The sequence below is a fragment of the Thalassophryne amazonica genome, chromosome 4 (assembly GCF_902500255.1).
Source record: "Thalassophryne amazonica chromosome 4, fThaAma1.1, whole genome shotgun sequence".
NCBI lineage: Eukaryota > Metazoa > Chordata > Actinopteri > Batrachoidiformes > Batrachoididae > Thalassophryne > Thalassophryne amazonica.
The window spans coordinates 132222778-132241520 of NC_047106.1; the positions used below are offsets into that span (position 1 = coordinate 132222778).

General features: G+C 40.6%; 2 protein-coding genes across 4 annotated transcripts in view; one reads left to right on the top strand and one right to left on the bottom strand.

Moving 5' to 3' along the window:
* The window catches only part of hnrnpul1 (heterogeneous nuclear ribonucleoprotein U-like 1), a 43535-nt gene that overhangs the window by 20969 nt on the left and 3823 nt on the right, over positions 1-18743 (top strand). For all 3 annotated transcript variants that reach the window (XM_034168588.1, XM_034168590.1, XM_034168589.1), the window contains exons 6-13: positions 930-1069; positions 3602-3701; positions 3814-3926; positions 4101-4367; positions 4497-4619; positions 6641-6769; positions 15102-15270; positions 16045-16308. In XM_034168588.1, the coding sequence (XP_034024479.1) occupies positions 930-1069; positions 3602-3701; positions 3814-3926; positions 4101-4367; positions 4497-4619; positions 6641-6769; positions 15102-15270; positions 16045-16308 (1305 nt within the window). The remainder of the gene's footprint in view (positions 1-929; positions 1070-3601; positions 3702-3813; positions 3927-4100; positions 4368-4496; positions 4620-6640; positions 6770-15101; positions 15271-16044; positions 16309-18743) is intronic.
* The window catches only part of rasgrp4 (RAS guanyl releasing protein 4), a 116555-nt gene continuing 102286 nt past the window's right edge, over positions 4475-18743 (bottom strand). Inside the window, exons 18-19 of the transcript XR_004560190.1 lie at positions 13639-13643; positions 4475-4487 (exon numbers count right to left, since the gene is read on the bottom strand). The gene's annotated coding sequence lies outside the window, so the exon portion shown is untranslated. The remainder of the gene's footprint in view (positions 4488-13638; positions 13644-18743) is intronic.

Consider the following 18743-nt stretch of genomic DNA (forward strand, 5'->3'; position numbering starts at 1 on the left):
TCATGTTCTTAATCATTATATTTTGTGATTAAAAAAATCTATTTCCATGTAAAATATTTATTTGTATAAAAAATAAGTTGCTTAGATTTCAATACAAAAATATCTCAAAGTGAATGCAGTCGTGATTTTCTGCAGAACTTCCCGGATTTTAGGACCAGTATGAAGGCTATGGGTTGTTCTACACAACTCTGTCTTGGGTGATTTCCCTGACACCTTTCAATTACGGTGACCTTGGTGTCCATTTAAAGGTCACACTGAGATATTCAAGATCTTGTCATTGCCACCCTTGTTAACACGATATCTCAAGAACCAGTTGAACAATTTCATTCATATTTAGTATAAGGGTGTACTTGGGTGATCCCCTGACACTTTGTATTACTGATTTGTGGGGACTCAGGGAATATGTCATCTCCTGATGACTCTTGTTTTCAATATTGTTTAAGCCTGGTTTCTATTGTGTGTACAAAGTATGCCATGTTTTCTGCAGTTTAGAGTGTCAGCAGTACAACGGAGTTTCAATATTATCACAACATGCTCCTATTTCAATTGTTCTGGCACAAGTACAAAGTGCATTAGCGCAGCACAGCCAGTGTGCACAGACTGCGATGAGGTGAACATGAATGCAGGAAGAGGCTGCAGATGTTACAGAGTATATTGAAAATAAATTAATTTTGGATTATTAGAAATACTTTGATTTGAAAAGTAATGAGTAGTTGCACAGTGAGAGGGGAAAAAGAATAAAATCCAATAATTATGGGCCATACATAATGGCAGAACTTAGACCACAAACAAATGAAGAATCAGCATTTTGTAGCAGTGCACATACCAGCCACAGCCAGGTGCAGTCACTTTCCTGGTTTAGAAAAACCTCCTGCTGTTAAATCACATTTTTAGAAACCAGTCCTATTTACAATCTTTCTTCTTTTCAGACAACTGTGATCTGCACTTCAAAGTGTCCCGAGATCGCTACAATGGGTACCCATTGACCATTGAGGGCTTTGCTTACCTGTGGGCAGGAGCACGAGCTACACACGGTGTCAACCGCGGCCGCGTATGTTACGAAATGAAGGTAACTCATGCATTGATGGCAGGTGATTTCAAACCTCCACAGAAATATAAGGCAGCAGATAAGAGAATGTTTAGAGCAGAATCGTGCAAATGGTGATAAAAGCATCAAATTCGGCACAAACACTCATTAGACCTCTTTTGAAAAAAAAACGATTGGCCACTTAAATTTGCAATTGGCTGTCACATAGAGGTCAGAAAAGGAATAGTTTGGACCATGTATTATGCTTAGTCAGCACGTTACGGGTTAACATGTCATACAACCTCTGGCAAAAATTATGGAATCACCGGCCTCGGAGGATGTTCATTCAGTTGTTTAATTTTGTATAAAAAAAGCACATCACAGATATGACACAAAACTAAAGTCATTTCAAATGGCAACTTTCTGGCTTTAAGAAACACTATAAGAAATCAGGAAAAAAAATTGTGGCAGTCAGTAACGGTTACTTTTTTAGACCAAGCAGAGGGGAAAAAATTATGGAATCATCAAAAGAATGCTCCAACACATCACTAGTATTTTGTTGCACCACCTCTGGCTTTCATAACAGCTTGCAGTCTCTGAGGCATGGACTTAATGAGTGACAAACAGTACTCTTCATCAATCTGGCTCCAGCTTTCTGTGATTGCTGTTGCCAGATCAGCTTTGCAGGTTGGAGCCTTGTCATGGACCATTTTCTTCAACTTCCACCAAAGATTATCAATTGGATTAAGATCCGGACTATTTGCAGGCCATGACATTGACCCTATGTGTCTTTTTGCAAGGAATGTTTTCACAGTTTTTGCTCTATCATCTTGAAAAATGATTTCATCATCTCCAAACATCCTTTCAATTGATGGGATAAGAAAAGTGTCCAAAATATCAACGTAAACTTGTGCATTTATTGATGATGTAATGACAGCCATCTCCCCAGTGCCTTTACCTGAGATGCAGCCCCATATCATCAATGACTGTGGAAATTTACATGTTCTCTTCAGGCAGTCATCTTTATAAATCTCATTGGAACGACACCAAACAAAAGTTCCAGCATCATCACCTTGCCCAATGCAGATTCGAGATTCATCACTGAATGACTTTCATCCAGTCATCCACAGCCCACGATTGCTTTTCCTTAGCCCATTGTAACCTTGTTTTTTTTTTCTATTTAGGTGTTAATGATGGCTTTCGTTTAGCTTTTCTGTATGTAAATCCCATTTCCTTTAGGCGGTTTCTTACAGTTCGGTCACAGACGTTGACTCCAGTTTCCTCCCATTGTTCTCATTTGTTTTTGTTGTGCATTTTTGATTTTTGAGACATATTGCTTTAAGTTTTCTGTCTTAACGCTTTGATGTCTTCCTTGGTCTACCAATATGTTTGCCTTTAACAACCTTCCCATGTTGTTTGTATTTGGTCCAGAGTTTAGACACAGCTGACTGTGAACAACCAACATCTTTTGCAACATTGTGTGATGATTTACCCTCTTTTAAGAGTTTGATAATCCTCTCCTTGTTTCAATTGACATCTCTCGTGTTGGAGCCATGATTCATGTCAGTCCACTTGGTGCAACAGCTCTCCAAGGTGTGATCACTCCTTTTTAGATGCAGACTAACGAGCAGATCTGATTGATGCAGGTGTTAGTTTTGGGGATGAAAATTTACAGGGTGATTCCATAATTTATTCCTCAGAATTGAGTGGAGTCCATATTTTTTTTTCCCCTCTGCTTGGTCTAAAAAAGTAACCATTACTGACTGCCACCATTTTTTTTTTCCTGATTTCTTAGTGTTTCTTAAAGCCAGAAAGTTGCCATTTGAAATGAATTTAGTTTTGTGTCATGTCTGTGATCTGCTTTTTTTCTACAAAATTAAACAACTGAAGGCCGGTGATTCCATAATTATTGCCAGGGGTTGTAGAATCTAATGGGCGTTAACCTTTTTTGACCTTTACTTTTGGAGACCAAACATTCAACACTGTCAAAACTATTCCATTTATTAATCCTATTAGCTCAACCAATAATTTGCATCACTTTTTACCAAGATTGGAGCAAATTAAGTTTTTGACCCCTGTACAATCTGAAACTGACCTTTGTCACCATTCTTATTTTTATCCCATAACTCCATAGAATGCATTCACAGATAGTCCAAACTATACCTTTTTGGAGTCTTTATGATGAGGCAAATCATGTGATATAGTTTTCAATATGATTGGAGCATCTTTTAATTTTGACCCCTGTGTAATTCTTCAGTTGACCTGACCGCCAATTGAAAATTCAAGTGGCCAATCGTTTTTTTTTTTTTTTTTTTTTTTTTTTTTTTTTTCCAAAAGAGGAATGTCTAAGGAGTATTGTGCTAAATTGATGCTTTTATCACCATTTGCATGATTGTTTCAGTAATCTTATGCACTATTACATATACAGCTCCATAACATGGATGTACTGACTTTTCCATTGTGTAATAATGAGAAGGTGAAATGAGACCTCCTTAATTTTTTTTTATGTAATCTTTGATACAGATCTCACAGTACAATTAAAATTGAGACTTATTTAATTCTTTCCCCCTCAAGATCAATGAGGAAATTGCAGTGAAGCACCTGCCAAGTACCGAACCAGATCCCCATGTGGTACGAATCGGATGGTCCCTAAACCACTGCAGCACTCAGCTTGGTGAGAGACACAGTTTATCAGATGGCATTTGATTTGAATGAGCATTGTTGTAATGGAGAACGGGACCCTGGTGCGGAATGACATGATTTATAAATTCTTTTTTCTTTTTTAGGTGAGGAGCCATTTTCTTTTGGATATGGAGGAACAGGAAAAAAGTCCTGCGACTGCAAGTTTGCTGACTTCGGTGAGCGGTTTGGTGAAAACGATGTCATCGGTTGTTACATTGTAAGTTGCAGCAGTTCAGCAATAATTACATTATCATTTTGGAATACATTTGTAATATTAGTCATTGCAAGTTGTAAGTATTTATTGTTGACTCTTACTTTTGCAGGAGGAGTATATGTTTCATTCATATTGGTTATTGAATATGCATTTTGTGGCATGCATCTATAATTTTAGGACTTTGAAAGTGGAAATGAGGTTGAGATGGGCTTTACAAAGAATGGGGTGTGGCTGGGTGTGGCTTTCCGTACAACCAGAGAAGCCCTGGCAGGCCGTGCCCTCTTTCCTCATGTGCTGGTGAAGAACTGTGCTGTTGAATTCAACTTCGGACAGAAGCGGGAGCCTTATTTCCCACCTCCACCAGGATACACCTACATCCACAATCTTAGCCTGGAGAACAAGATCAGGGGTACAAAGGGACCTACCACCAAGTCTGAATGCGAGGTATGCTGTGTGGTCTTTATTTATTTTTCTTCACCAAAGAATGAATCACCTTTGACACATATGGCAGCACATCATTTAAATGAAATTGTGCACCCCTTGCCTTCCACCGCCACTGTTAATCTTACTTAGATCTTGCTGATGGTTGGCCTACCTGCCTGTGGAAAAACTACTTGGGCTCAGAAACATGCAGTGAATAATCCAGAAAAGAAATACAACATCCTGGGGACCAATGCTATCATGGACAAGATGAAGGTCAGTCTGAGACACACACGCACACTAATTCCAGTGTATTACTTCACGGGTGCCCAATATAGCGATCGCAATTGACTGGTTGATTGAAAAGATAGTGTGGGTAGAATGCATGGCACTAAAAAAAATATATGTTAGCCAATCATTCATCTGCAATGGCATTTGCCACTTGATTGACGTACAGGCCAGCCAGTCTGAGATCTCAACTTTTCTAAGGCACAGATCATCACACTGACGTGAGATTTCATTTTTGTCTAACACTTGGGTCACTACTTTGGTACGGTAAACTGCGCTTGCTACTGCAAGCAAGCTAATTACCTAGTTAGCATTCCAATTTATTTATACTGAAGAAATGGTATAAAAATAAGTGGAGGAGCTGGACCAAGTCAAAAACCAAAAACTTACCACTTCCATTCAGAATGGGAGGATGACTTTTTTTTTTTTCTCACAATGTCATATTCGAACTGCATTTGTGTGATCTGCGAAACTACCATCATTATTCTGAAGAAGGGAAATATGGAGTGGCACTTTCGGAATGTTCATAAAAACTATGACACCGACTTCCCTCAAAAGTCGAGCTAAAAGAGAAAGGTAAGAAAGGTAAAGAAACTAAAATCACAGTTGTCCGGACAGCAGTCTTTCAAAAACCTCATGAAAACCCAGCTCCCAGTGTACAAATAGGTGTCAGTCACCATGGATGTCCATTCGCAATGATTGGCCTCGCGAATGGATTTATTGCCAAGTGCAGGGACGATAACTTTCCCCAGATTCCTTAATTACCACTGTATAATACACCACCACGCATTATGCGCAAAAATACTAAACATGAGAGATAATAGATGTGGCAATGAAGATTGCCTGTTCTACACCACCATAATTTGACTCATCCGGGATGGTGATGAGGCTGCATACAGACAGGAGGTGGAACAGTTGGTCCTGTGGAGTGGTCAGAACAAACTGGAGCTGAACCCATTCAAGACTGTGGAGATGATAGTGGACTTCAGGAGAATACATGAAGTGGTTTGCTGGGAGAGATCCCAGTGTGAGAACAGGATAAAAAGGTCCCCATATCACACCTAGGCACCAAGGGGTGTGATAAGAGCAATGGTGCAACGTCTCCCAGTGCTGCGAAGAGACTGTGGCAGCACTCAGCTGGATAATGCACCAGCTCAACATAGTTCTAATCCTGGACCCCAGCAACAACAGCATCAAAGGGCCAAAGGAAACAAACAAAACTACACCACTAAATTGGACCATTGAGGAGAAGAAAAAGATCTTTCACTGCTTTATTTACTCAAGGCATGAGAAGTAGGGCAGGAGGACAAAGGTAGTAGATGAGAAGATAAAAGAAGTGGATTTACCAACAGAGAAGAAGTCACCACTACTGCAGTCAATTGCTTCTAAAATCACAAAATATTTCACAACAGAAGAAAAAGTGTAAAGGAAGAAGCTCAAAAAGAAGCAATAAATGATCACCGGTTGCTGGAGGAAGGGAAACCGCTTGAGTTTGAAAGGAGTCAGTGGAAGAGGTAGGAAGAGTGGGAGCTCCTGTGGGCAACAGAATATGCCAAAGTGAAATGCACGAACCAGAGAGAAAGATGTAGGGAATGGCAGAGGATATTCACCACCACTGCCCAAGTAAGAAAGATATACCAAGAATGTGACTCACCACCTAAAGACACAACTTTGTCACACAAAAGCACTTTACGGATGCAGAAATACAAGCAATGCGAGACGAGGTTGGGCAAATGGTCAGGGACGGCATATGCCTGCTCATGCAACTCATTGTACCACCTGCAAGTGACTCTTCTCAACAAACATGCATCCAGCATAGAACATTAGAACAAGCCAACCTCTCACCTGGGAGGGAAGAAGTTGAACGATTCTGAAGACTACTATTTGAAGACTCAAAACACCAGGCGGCATTAATTCAGAATGCAAATTTGTCAGGGAGGCAGGGGGGTCTTAACATACATCCATACAGTGCACTGACATTTGCCTTCGTTGTTGTTTGTGTTGTGCAGGTGATGGGCTTGCGTCGCCAGAGGAACTACGCTGGGCGCTGGGATGTTCTGATCCAGCAAGCCACCCAGTGTCTGAATCGGCTGATTGAGATTGCCGCTCGCAAGAGGCGCAACTATATCCTTGATCAGGTACTGTACTCCCAAACAAAACTGTTGAAATGCTTATCCACAGTCAATGTGCCCTGATGATCTCTCTCTCTAATGGACTATTTATTTATCTTTCAGGAGGCTCTGTGTATTATAGACTAGAAGAAGCATTGATCACCCTCTTGTCACTTGCTTGTCATGTATTGTAATAGAAACATGATAAATGGCTCTCATAATTGATAGAATCGTTCATGTTTTCATTATTTTTGCACTTGCTATTTCTTGTCATAATACAGTATTGTTTGTCTTGTGAATTTTAACAATGTACAAGTAATCCATGACTATGTAAAGATGTTGAGAAACAAGTAACTCTGACTGGTGAGTAAGAAAAACACCTTCTGTTGCTAATTTAATGAGACAGAGTTGATAGCTTTTTAAAAGTGAGATACATGGAACAATTTGAGTGTGTTTTAATTAAATTGACCCCGAAGGTAAGTAATGACTAACAGTTTTAGTTTTCAGATCCTAGTGCTTGGGGGGCGGGGGGAAGGTAGGTAGGTCTGGTTGTGACCTTGGCCTATCCATGGACACTGTGAGTATCTGCAGGTAGGTTTAATTTGTGTCGTCTTGACTGGGGTTGCAAACTGTATGAAGATCAGGTAAGTTGAGGTAAGTGAGAGGGACCCATCTGAATTAGAACAAACATGTAGTGTAGGAAAGAGAAATTAAGGTGGAGCAACAAAATTCAGATTGAATATTAAGATTATTGGATTGTAATCCATCGCATTTGGTTCGAGTGCATTCCTTTTTATTTACAGGCATAATGTATATTTCGTCATGCTTTCAGTGCTTTTGTAAAAGATAAGAGTTCATTTCAAGTTTATTAAACATTGTAAAAGTAGATTAGTTTGACCACTGTGACAACAGGTGGTTGAGACAGAATGTCCTCTTTTGTGTATTAGCCATATCATCAGTGATATGAGCCCAAATGTTGAAAATTACACTTTCTTGAAAAAATAAAACACACACACAAAATACAGACTGTTTAAAATTTCAGCCTCCAAATTATCACCAGAGGCAGAGTATGATGTTGAGGAAATCTGTAGTACAACAGGACCACACAGTATGAGAACAATGAATGGATATTTTTGGGTGGGGGGGTGGGGTGTCACTTATGCACTTCTGCCCAGAGGTCATTCGATTTAAGCTTTGGGTCCAAGCATGTCAGTAGAGGACTCTTAACAAAACAAAAAAGTTTACTTGTCGGATTGAAAAATAGCCAAATTCAAACTGTTTGTCTAACCTAACAAAGGTACAGTTTATACAGTGGTTCAAATTTAATGACTTCCAGCGTGGAACTTGTGGCTGTTTTTCATCACTGGTGCCAGTTAAAGTCTCCCAGTTCCTAAGTGCTGTTGGTTCAAATTACTGATGACACATATTTACTGCTTTTACTTTAAAACACGGCAAAACATGCTCGTTTGTTGTGACCGCACCATTGTGGTGTCAATAGAAATCCCGGGGGACCTCGCCTATCAACACACATTTTTTTGGGAAATGTCGCTATCCATTTCATGTGACTGTTACATATGTAAATTACAGGTTCACTTTTAAATATTGTAAATTATGACCAATGTGCTAATGCAGCTCCTTCCAAGCGCTTGTTTCCAGAGCAGAAGGTTCCCGGTTCAATACCACCTCTGCCCATTCTCCATGTAATGTGCGGTTAAGTCAGGAAGGACATTTGCTGTAAAACTCGCACCAAATCAACATGAAGATACTTGTTTGATCTACTGTGGCGTTCCCAAGTAGGAGAAGGGAGAATCTGAATGAAGTTACTTATTAGCATTATGCTAATGTAGTGTGATTGAGTTAAAATTCTCATCTTCCTTACCCATCACCCTTTTTCTCTCATGCACTGTTTTGAGTCCTTTTTTATGCTTTCAAAAGTTTTCCATCTTCAGTCAACACAGTCTTGTTGCGTTCTGCTAGATTTTGGTCACTCTCTGGTGCTGTGTGCACGCTGTGCCACAAAACTTCAGGCAGGCAGAACTTGGGTGTTACCCGCCAGCAGGCAGAACTTGGTGTTACCCACAGCTTCAGTCCCTGTAACTAATAATAAATGTTCCATTCGACTCTGCTGCACCTCATTGAATAGAACATTCATCTTTCACCTCATGAAATATACTTACTATTGCACAAATGAAAAAAACATTCGCTATTTGTTTTATATAACGTCTAAAATAGATCCTTGTCATTTGATATTTTATTAATTTATAAACAAGCAAAAAGGGACTTATATTTTGGTGTGTGTTACTGGTCTTTTGAGGTCAAGATGTTCCAAATGTATCATCTCTCACTGTCTTAAAATGATGATGTACTCTACCCGATGCCGTTCATTGACTTCTTCGTGTTCAGCCTGCTATCTGCTTTCCTCAGTCCAGCGAAAAATCGCAACAGAAATTTGTGGAGCTCTTCTTCCGATAGCGTTTCCTCCTTCAACTAGAGACGTCCCAGCAAATACTGCAAATACCTCCAGACAGCGTACAGCGTACCGTAGATGATGTCATCCATATCGTTGTCTGTCACCAAAACAAATACTGCCATGTTTGTTTTTAAGCCATCGCCGCTACTGTGAGTATGCGGTGGTTGCGGCGTGCAATGGTACAAAACGTATAGAACCAAAATTGCACAGTAAATGGAACAAAATGGCAAATGGGCCAAATGATCCACATCACATGACATACAAACCACCAATCAAATGACAAGGGTCTATTTAGGCATTATATAAATACAAATAATAGCAGTTGGTCATTTCAGTGCCAACTGCAGACTAGGGATGTGAAGATGAATCAGTATCTAGATACAAATGTGCAAGATGCGAGTCAGTTCATTCAGTGTGCATCGATTCAATTGACGGATGAAATCGTGATGGATCAGTCGCTGCGTGCTTGCATCGATTTATTTATTTTTTTCTTTCTTCCCTGACGCATATTGAATGCACCACGGACGGAAGCCTGAAAGCAAAGCACATTTCTGCCGCAACAAATCTATTTAAAAATGGAGGCGCGCAACAGCGGTGCATGCAGTTTTAGGAGATTGTTGACATACCTAAAACATTTAAATCAGGTCTTTGGAAAACAAAAAAAGGGAAATTTGACAAGACGCGGGTCGTTTGGAAAGAATGCCGTAGCTGCCTTTGTGCCCCCTAACTCGGCAAAACTTGTGAGAAAAGTATCTCAAATTACTTTTGCCAAGGCGATACTCTGTCAACTCACTTTAAGTCACTCATTGAGAGTGATGTTGTCTTACTGTTTACTATATTGTTTAAAGTGGATATGACACTTAAAGACAACATAGTCAACCTAAGCATTTTGGGATAATGGACGCGGTTCTCCCGTTCTGTGTTTTGCTGTGTGTTTACCGAACGAGATGACTCACTCACTGTAAACTAATTTTACCCAAGGGTATAATAATAAATTGAATCTGAATCTTATATACAACATTTGAACGTCCCGCCACTGAAAAATGTGCACGCCCCGTGACCAGCTTCCCGCTGAGCACCAAGCCTGAAATACATCATTGCATGTAGACCATATCGGCTTGTGTGCCTGGCGGCCGTTGTTTACACTTTTTTAGCGGCAGAAACTTTGATTAAACACACCTCTCAGGGACTTGTTGTTGATGTGCCTGACCAGTGTGTCGCAGCATATTGCACAAACACAAGGGCGAAAGGTTTTAGCCTTTTCAAGTCCAGGCAGATTGATCAAAAGCCACGGTGTTGTGCGATGCACGAAATGTCAGGCTGCCGCTCCCTCCGCTCGCACACACGCATATGCTCCCAACAGCAGACACTTTCTTCTACCGTCTCCATGTTCTCACCACTCACAGGAACACCTAAAATATCAACCCCAAATAATACGTTCACAGTAATCTTGAAATGGTCAAGGAATTTGTAAAAAAGTGCAATACGTAGTAAACACGGCGGCGGCATGTTCACTGTTGTTTTCGACGATCTTTTTCGAAACGTTTGCCGTTTATTTCCTATTCTTTCGTGAAAATAACATAACTAAACACAGATGAATGCAATGCGTGGCACTCGAAAACGGCAAAAACCCGAAGGTAATGACGGTGGTCCGCAAGTAGTAGTTGCACTATTGCGGCTCCAGAACAATAACAAAGGCAGTAAACAGACGCTAGAATCGAAAATGCTATAATTAGAGTGTTATAAACAGCAGCAACAAAAATCAAAGCCTACCTTCCCATTCCATATTCTGCAGCCTTTCAAAATCCATCGGAATTGGCACGTCTCTTGCCTCTGCTTCGGCTCCGCCATAAACACCGTCTGCATTATTTTTGCTGCCAGAATGCTCCTGGTTTGAATGTTCGTCCGAAAGATACGGCTCCAATCTGTAGGGTCTAATCACTGCTGCAACATCCTCAGGATCCGAGTCAGAAATAATCCACACTTGAAGAGGAGTCACAAAAGTTCTGGATCTCGTCACTGTCCATGCTGAGGTCCATCTGTTCCTGTTGTCACTCTAACAGACAAAACGGGACTCTACACGTTGTGACGTCACGGCATCACGTGACCGCTGATGGAACGCTGCCAGCACGCTTTCCAAGAAACACACTTTTGAGAAACTGTACAAACTTTATTTCTCAGTGATAATAATTAAAACCACTTTCAACTTACTATACTGTATGTATATTTTGATATTTATATCAGATTTACCTAATTTTTTAGGTGTCATCCATTATAAGTTCTAACAGTGTGATTCTTATTCCTTTAATGTTGAATCTGGTAAATTTGCTGCTTATGAGGAATAAAACAAATTCTCTGCCTCTAGTAGAATCAGAAGAATACCATATACTGAATTGCAGCTTCTTATTTTCTGTTTAAATTTTTGGTATAATTTCTTTCCATCATATTGTATCACACCAAATCGGATTGTGAGAAATTGAATCGCCATCAAATCGCATCGAATTGGGAACGGATGATTCATATCACTTATATGTATCGTATTTTTATGTATTTATTTACATTGAAAGGATAAACCCCTTGAGATTTATAATCTCGTTTTCAAGGGGGTCCTCAATAATAACAACAAAACATCCAATGGGCAAGAGATGCAACAGTACATACATAACAAAATATACAAACAAAGGCAACAATACAGCTACAAGCAATTAACTACGTACACACCAACAACCAATCACACTATATACACAAAGCTCTCTAACACTCTCCCATTAATACTACCATACAAAATGAATAAAATGAATTATGGACAAATGGAGTCAAAAGCAGTTAGATATGTTCTTAAGGTATCACTGGTAGTGTATGGAGATGCGTATTGAATCGTCAGTAATGAGATTCACATGCTTACTACAGACTGTCACCTAGTCCTCTGCAAAAAGTAAAAACAGACAAAATCAGTCCTTTTCACCATTGTGCATATTCAGTGAATCATGCCACAGTTCTACATAAGACAGTGGCAGACGTAAACCCTGCAGAGTCCTGTTGTAGCCAGTTACATGTAAAGTGATAATGCTGGTGTCAGAAACTGAGATTACCTATTAAACTGCTTCAGGTATATCGTGTTAGGTTACATTTAGTTGCCTGTATGCTTTGAAAAACTTGGACACAGCAACTGTGCTCTTCACTCAGCTTCTCATTAATGTCCATGACCTAATTCACTGCAGTTCTTCATCTTGCAATGTCTCGATTATGTTGGTATATATTGTGAAAATTCCAAATTTGACTGTGCCACTGTGATTCTCCTTGCTAGTTAATGTTGAGGGCTTCGCATTGGTTGTAAAAATTGTACCATTCAAATAAGGTCCTTAGTTTCTGGCAGTGTGTTGTGTATCTGCTTGATTGATTTGTCTGCAAACTAAAATGTAAGACATTGGAAGCCTGACACTGCTTGTATCTATTCGGGCGTGACGGATTTATTTTGGTGATTATAAACTCCAATTATGTTTGCAGATCTTTGAACCATAAAATGTAAGTTTGAAGTCTCAGTTATATCAAACACTGCCATAGCTTGTTGTAGAGCAGGTAGGCTGAGATGATATGGAGCTGTCCTCCCGATGTCTAGACCTGGGTTTGTATCCCATCCGCTGTTTCACAGTTGTAAATCTTACGCCGTCTGGCGGTCCGTGACTCACGCGAGAGGTTGGTTTCTGCAGAATTGCGGTTTAGGACACAATGTAAACACGCCTTTTGAAGTATGGACAACAAGACAACACTGGGGCAGGCCAAAAGTCAATCACAGGTGCTACACCTCCTTTAGATAACCCCTCTCTGCTTGGGAGAACGTGTCATCATCATAATTGCTAGCCATTGTTTACATGCGCTGTGAGATGCTGCAGCTCTGCTGGCATCGCGGTGCATTCTGGGAAGTGCATGAGGCTGCCAAGGGGTTTACAGGGAAATGTTAAAGTACCGAATTACTAGTGCATGTCTTTGTCCTCAGACAAGACAGTCTGCTTTTACTGCTACTTAGTAATGTTACTGTAATCTGACCACTTTTTTTCAGTAATGAGTAATCTAATGCGTTAATCTTTCCAAATCAGTAATCATATTAATGCTACTTCTTTAAGTCACTTCGCGTTAGTTGTTTTTGTATTGTGGTTCGATTGCAGTATTAAAACTCCCGTGGGCAGGGAGACGTTGGGGTTTAACTGAACTGCCCACTTTGCCCACTTTCAGCAAGCTGAGAGCTTTTCAACTGGGGTTTTGTGCAGCAGTTCAGTTGAAAAAACAGTTGTCTCTCAAAGCGCGATGACGGCAGCACGCCTGCACTGAGCTTTACAAAGACATTTGGTGGGGGGGTCTCTTTCTTTAAAACTCTGCCTCTCTGAGTGTCCTCACTAAAAACAGCTGAAGACCTGCTATTAACAACAAATACTAATGCTTTTTTCCACCCAAATGCACCTTTCTGGGGATGACATGACGTAAAAAAAAAAAGCTGATAAAACTTTCTTACCTGTCAATCTGGTCGTGTTTTCTGCATAAATGCATGCTATCCATTCTTCCTGCTCAGAGCAAACCAGGGGCGAATCCGGGGGGGGGCATGGTGCCCCACAACACCCCTAGATTAAAGGTCCACTATTGAAGAGATTTTTTCATACTGCTGCTACTACTACTACTTGTAATAATTTCAACAACTAAAATTTTTAGAAATAATTTAAATCTTATAAAGAATTTAAGTTAGATTTAGAAACAATGTTGGTTAGAAATTGTAATTTTTACTGTTACAGTGATGTCAGAATTTAAATTTGAGGTCAAGAAAGATGTTTGTTTTTATTTTTCATCAAACAAGTATTTATGTTCATTGAGGTCAAGAAAGGGTGACTAAAGTGAGTTTGGGCAAAACAGGCTATTTTCATGTTGAGGTGGCAGAGGTGTGTTCTCAGCTTTTGAAAGCAACTAATAAAGTAATTAGTACTTAATTACTTTTAAAATTGAGTAATCAGTAAAGTAACTAAGTTACTTTTTCGAGGAGTAATCAGTAATTGATTACTTTTTCAAAGTAACTGTGGCAACACTGTTCACGCCACAGAATCCAAAGATAAGCACCAACGATCAGTTATTTGCATTAGGTGGTTAGTATTTCTTCTGTTTGAAGTGGCATTAATACTGTTGTGCTTTTGTGTGAAAGTTGCTAATTAACTAAGTCTGTCCTTTACTGGTTACCACTGCATTGATTTGGACTTGGATTTTATGCAAGAACTTTTTTTTAATGACCAGTTTGCACTAGCATACCACCCTGGATTCAGGAAATAATCAAATTCAGAGTTCCGTAAAGGATGTGTGCAGACATGTTGAAAGTCACATGTAAACCCCAAACATGTTTAAGAAGATAGTGAGCTGGCATAAATAACACAAGAATGCAGGTCATAAGTTGTTTTGTAGTGTAACGTTCAGATTTTTTTTGCGGATCCGCGGGCATCACCCAGAGGCATCCTTTCAGAAATCTCCTCCGTACGGTCTGTATTTGTGTTAATTTTATGTGCATTTGTAAGTTGTTATATACGATTGACAAAATGCAAACAATTTTGTGTGTGTGTTTTTCTGCATAGGAAAGTATCAGTGCAGACTTAGTGCTTTCAGATATTTCTGGGTCCCTCTGTCCATGTGTAATATTTGTCAGCAGGTTCCAGGCACCTGATGCGCAGACTGCGAGGTAAGTCTGTGGAGTGCTGAGAGGCCATTAGTACCATCCTGAGTAAAAACGTAGACTGACATACCAGCCAAACCTCTCTCACTTCATTATTGCAGGGTTCCAGCTTCCTTCCAGTGGAAAGCCTTTACAAGTAAACAATAACAAACAAGCTTCTACTTCTTTCTTGTCACCATTGCTAGACAAATGTATATGGATCAGCAAGGAGACGAAAAATGCGTCCTTTTGAAGGTTTTCAACGCAAGGCTATTGTAATTTGTCCCACGGACGAGGATTTAAAAGCACGAACATTAAAGCAAACCAATGAGCAGGGGAAGGATGTGCCCGATCATGCTGTTTTAGAAATGAAAGGTAGGAATGCTGTGGAAACAAATAAAACACCAGATCTACTTTTACTTTTCTTTTTATTGTCTCTAAATCAAACTTGGAAGATGCCCCCCCCCCCCCCCCCCCCTTTCCCTCCCCCTTCCCCCATCATAGCCTTTGGCCAGACATCAGTCCTGGATACATATATATATATTTTTTTAAAACAGTCAACATGATTTTGATTTGTTTTTATTTTATTTTGCCCTCTGCCACTTACCATACAGCTTACCTCTGATGCACTACAAACTGAGACATGTCCCATGATGAGCTTATGTAACAGAATGAATACTGCAACATCAAAAAATGGTCTTAACCAAAAAACAGTGTTTATGAACAATTTGCTAGCAGTCATATGAAAGTTTCTAAAGTTGTTCAAAGTTGAGTCCTAACAGCGTAACATCAGCAACTCTCAGTTTGCAGTGCTTCTCCTCACCAATCTAGTTGTCTCACTTCTACTGAAGTCTCCTCCCTTTCCTGTCTGCTTTAACAAATGTTTCCTCCATATTTCCCTGGAGGTGATGTTTGTTGCATTTACCCTTCCATTTGCTTTAGTCTATCTGCTTTTTGTTTCTGAATCTCTGTCTTTGTGTGGTAGTAATATTGTTTTGTTCTTCCCCTCCCCATTTTGTCTTCCGGTGGTGTGACTGCTCTGGTCTTCACTGCAACCCCCTACCCCTCTGTCTTCCGGTCTCTCCGTTCTTTTTTGCTGGATGGACTGTCTCTCTTCTCATCCTATGATCACCTCTTTCACTCTTCAAGCCAACTTTACTCTCCCTGATGTCTGTGACTTCCTGGAGGACGTGACATTTGTTGAGCTGCAGCGCGATGAGGCAGAGAAGCTCCTGAAGCAGTACAATGAGGAAGGCCGCCTGGCAGGCCCACCTCCTGAAAAACGATTTGACAACAGGCAGGGAGGGTTCCGCGGCCGTGGTGGGGGTAGCTTCCAGCGGTATGACAACCGTGATGGATCTCGTGGTGGCTATCAGAACCGCAGTGGAGATGCAAACAGTGGATACAGAGGAGGTAAGTAAAGCGTTTGGCTTAACTCTCATGGCCTTCTCAGTCATACACATACATACATCTGAATTTTATATACAGGATATGTATATAGCAGGGTGAGTGGGAAAAATTCAGACTGCAGTGCTGAACGTGGTCATGTTTGGGGCCCAGGAGCCCCAGAACAGTTTTGTTATCTGGGACCTCATTTATAGCCATTGTGCACACACAAAACCAGACTAAAAAGATGTACGCAACCATGCGTCGTGACTTAAGCCGGGTTCACACAGCAAGATAATTAGGCAGATATCGGACCCGATCTTGCACTTCTGAAAATCTTAAGGACACCCCGACAATCATGGTGATGCTAAAGATAATCTTATCAGATATTCCTGCCGTGTGTGGTGGGTTAAGAGCGCTCTGATCTGCTTGGAAGGACGTCAGGGGCACGCCGATCGCCAGTTGGGGATTTTCAACATGTTGGATTGTCTTGGCCCGATATCTGTGTGTGTGTGGTGTCCCCCGACCACAAACTGGCTGAATGTGACGTGTAGCCAATCAGAAAGCGAGGCGATGCATGGAGCAAAATCTAAAGTCAAAACAGTTGTTATGGCTTACCAGAAAGTCCAGTGGTCGCGCTGTCTCCAGTCCTTTAAAGAATGCCTTTTCTTTATCTTTTTGTATCTTTTTTTTTTTTTCCCCCTCTGTTGTAAATAGTCCACAAACTATCTTTGTTTGTTTACTCTGAAGCCATGTTTAATCTCAACATTTTGCGAGATTTCCTGTCTGACCTGGGAATGTTTGCGTGTGAAATCTGTTCGTGTGTGGTGTGTTGACTTCACCATGTGGCTGAACACCATACACTGTACGACCAAACCTGTTAGATCTATGACTTTTTATCTCCACGTGTGTGGTCTCAGGTTTTGGAAACCTAAAGATAATTTTAAAATCCTGCCATGTGATCCAGGCTTTAAGAAACTAGATGACAATATATTTGGATATGTACGCAAACTGGTCCATGTATAGCAACAGTTTGGAAATGGTTAAAATGTGAGTGGCAGCATCACAAATAAATAACGATGTGTGTAAATGCATCATTACTCGTATATTTAATTCCACTTGATAACATGTTAGATTATCGTTGTCAGTTGCAACAGTGAGCCATAATTATTCCAGAATGGCAGTGAAATTAACTGCATAAGCCAGTTGAGATATTATCTATATTATAATAGCCAAGTGGCCTCTGTGAGCGTGTGTGTGCGTGCGCACACATATGGTTTCAATCACGGAGAAACTGGGGAGAGCTGATATTTTCTGTTTGGTATGCTTGTGTGTTTTGGGTCAAGGATGAATGGTGTGAAAAATGAAAGTTGATAGGACTAACATTTTTGGAGAAATTAGTTATATTTGCTACCGACGGTGAACAAGGGATGTTGTGCCACAATGCAGTTTGGGGGATTTTAAATGTTTAGTGTTCATGTTACTTTAACAGTATTTTTAGTGTTGTTGATTTATTGTTTTTGTCATTCAATTGGTTTCATCAGTTTAGTTAAGTGTCATGTTGCCGTTACCATGAGTGATAAGTGTGGCGTGTCTGATGCCACCATCTCTGTTTGTGGGTGTGTGAAAATACACTCAACAAAAATATAAATGCAACACTTTTGGTTTTGCTCCCATTTTGTATGAGATGAGCTCAAAGATCTAAAACTTTTTCCACATACACAATATCACCATTTCCCTCAAATATTGTTCACAAACCAGTCTAAATCTGTGATAGTGAGCACTTCTCCTTTGCTGAGATAATCCATCCCACCTCACAGGTGTGCCATATCAAGATGCTGATTAGACACCATGATTAGTGCACAGGTGTGCCTTAGACTGCCCACAATAAAAGGCCACTCTGAAAGGTGCAGTTTTGTTTTATTGGGGGGGGGATACCAGTCAGTATCTGGTGTGACCACCATTTGCCTCATGCAGTGCAACACATCTCCTTCGCATAAAGTTGAAGAGAACACCTCTCCAACGTGCCAAACGCCAGCGAATGTGAGCATTTGCCCACTCAAGTCGGTTATGACGACGAACTGGAGTCAGGTCGAGACCCCGATGAGGATGACGAGCATGCAGATGAGCTTCCCTGAGACTGTTTCTGACAGTTTGTGCAAATTCTTTGGTTATGCAAACCGATTGTTTCAGCAGCTGTCCGAGTGGCTGGTCTCAGACGATCTTGGAGGTGAACATGCTGGATGTGGAGGTCCTGGGCTGGTGTGGTTACACGTGGTCTGCGGTTGTGAGGCTGGTTGGATGTACTGCCAAATTCTCTGAAACGCCTTTGGAGACGGCTTATGGTAGAGAAATGAACATTCAATACACGAGCAACAGCTCTGGTTGACATTCCTGCTGTCAGCATGCCAATTGCACGCTCCCTCAAATCTTGCGACATCTGTGGCATTGTGCTGTGTGAT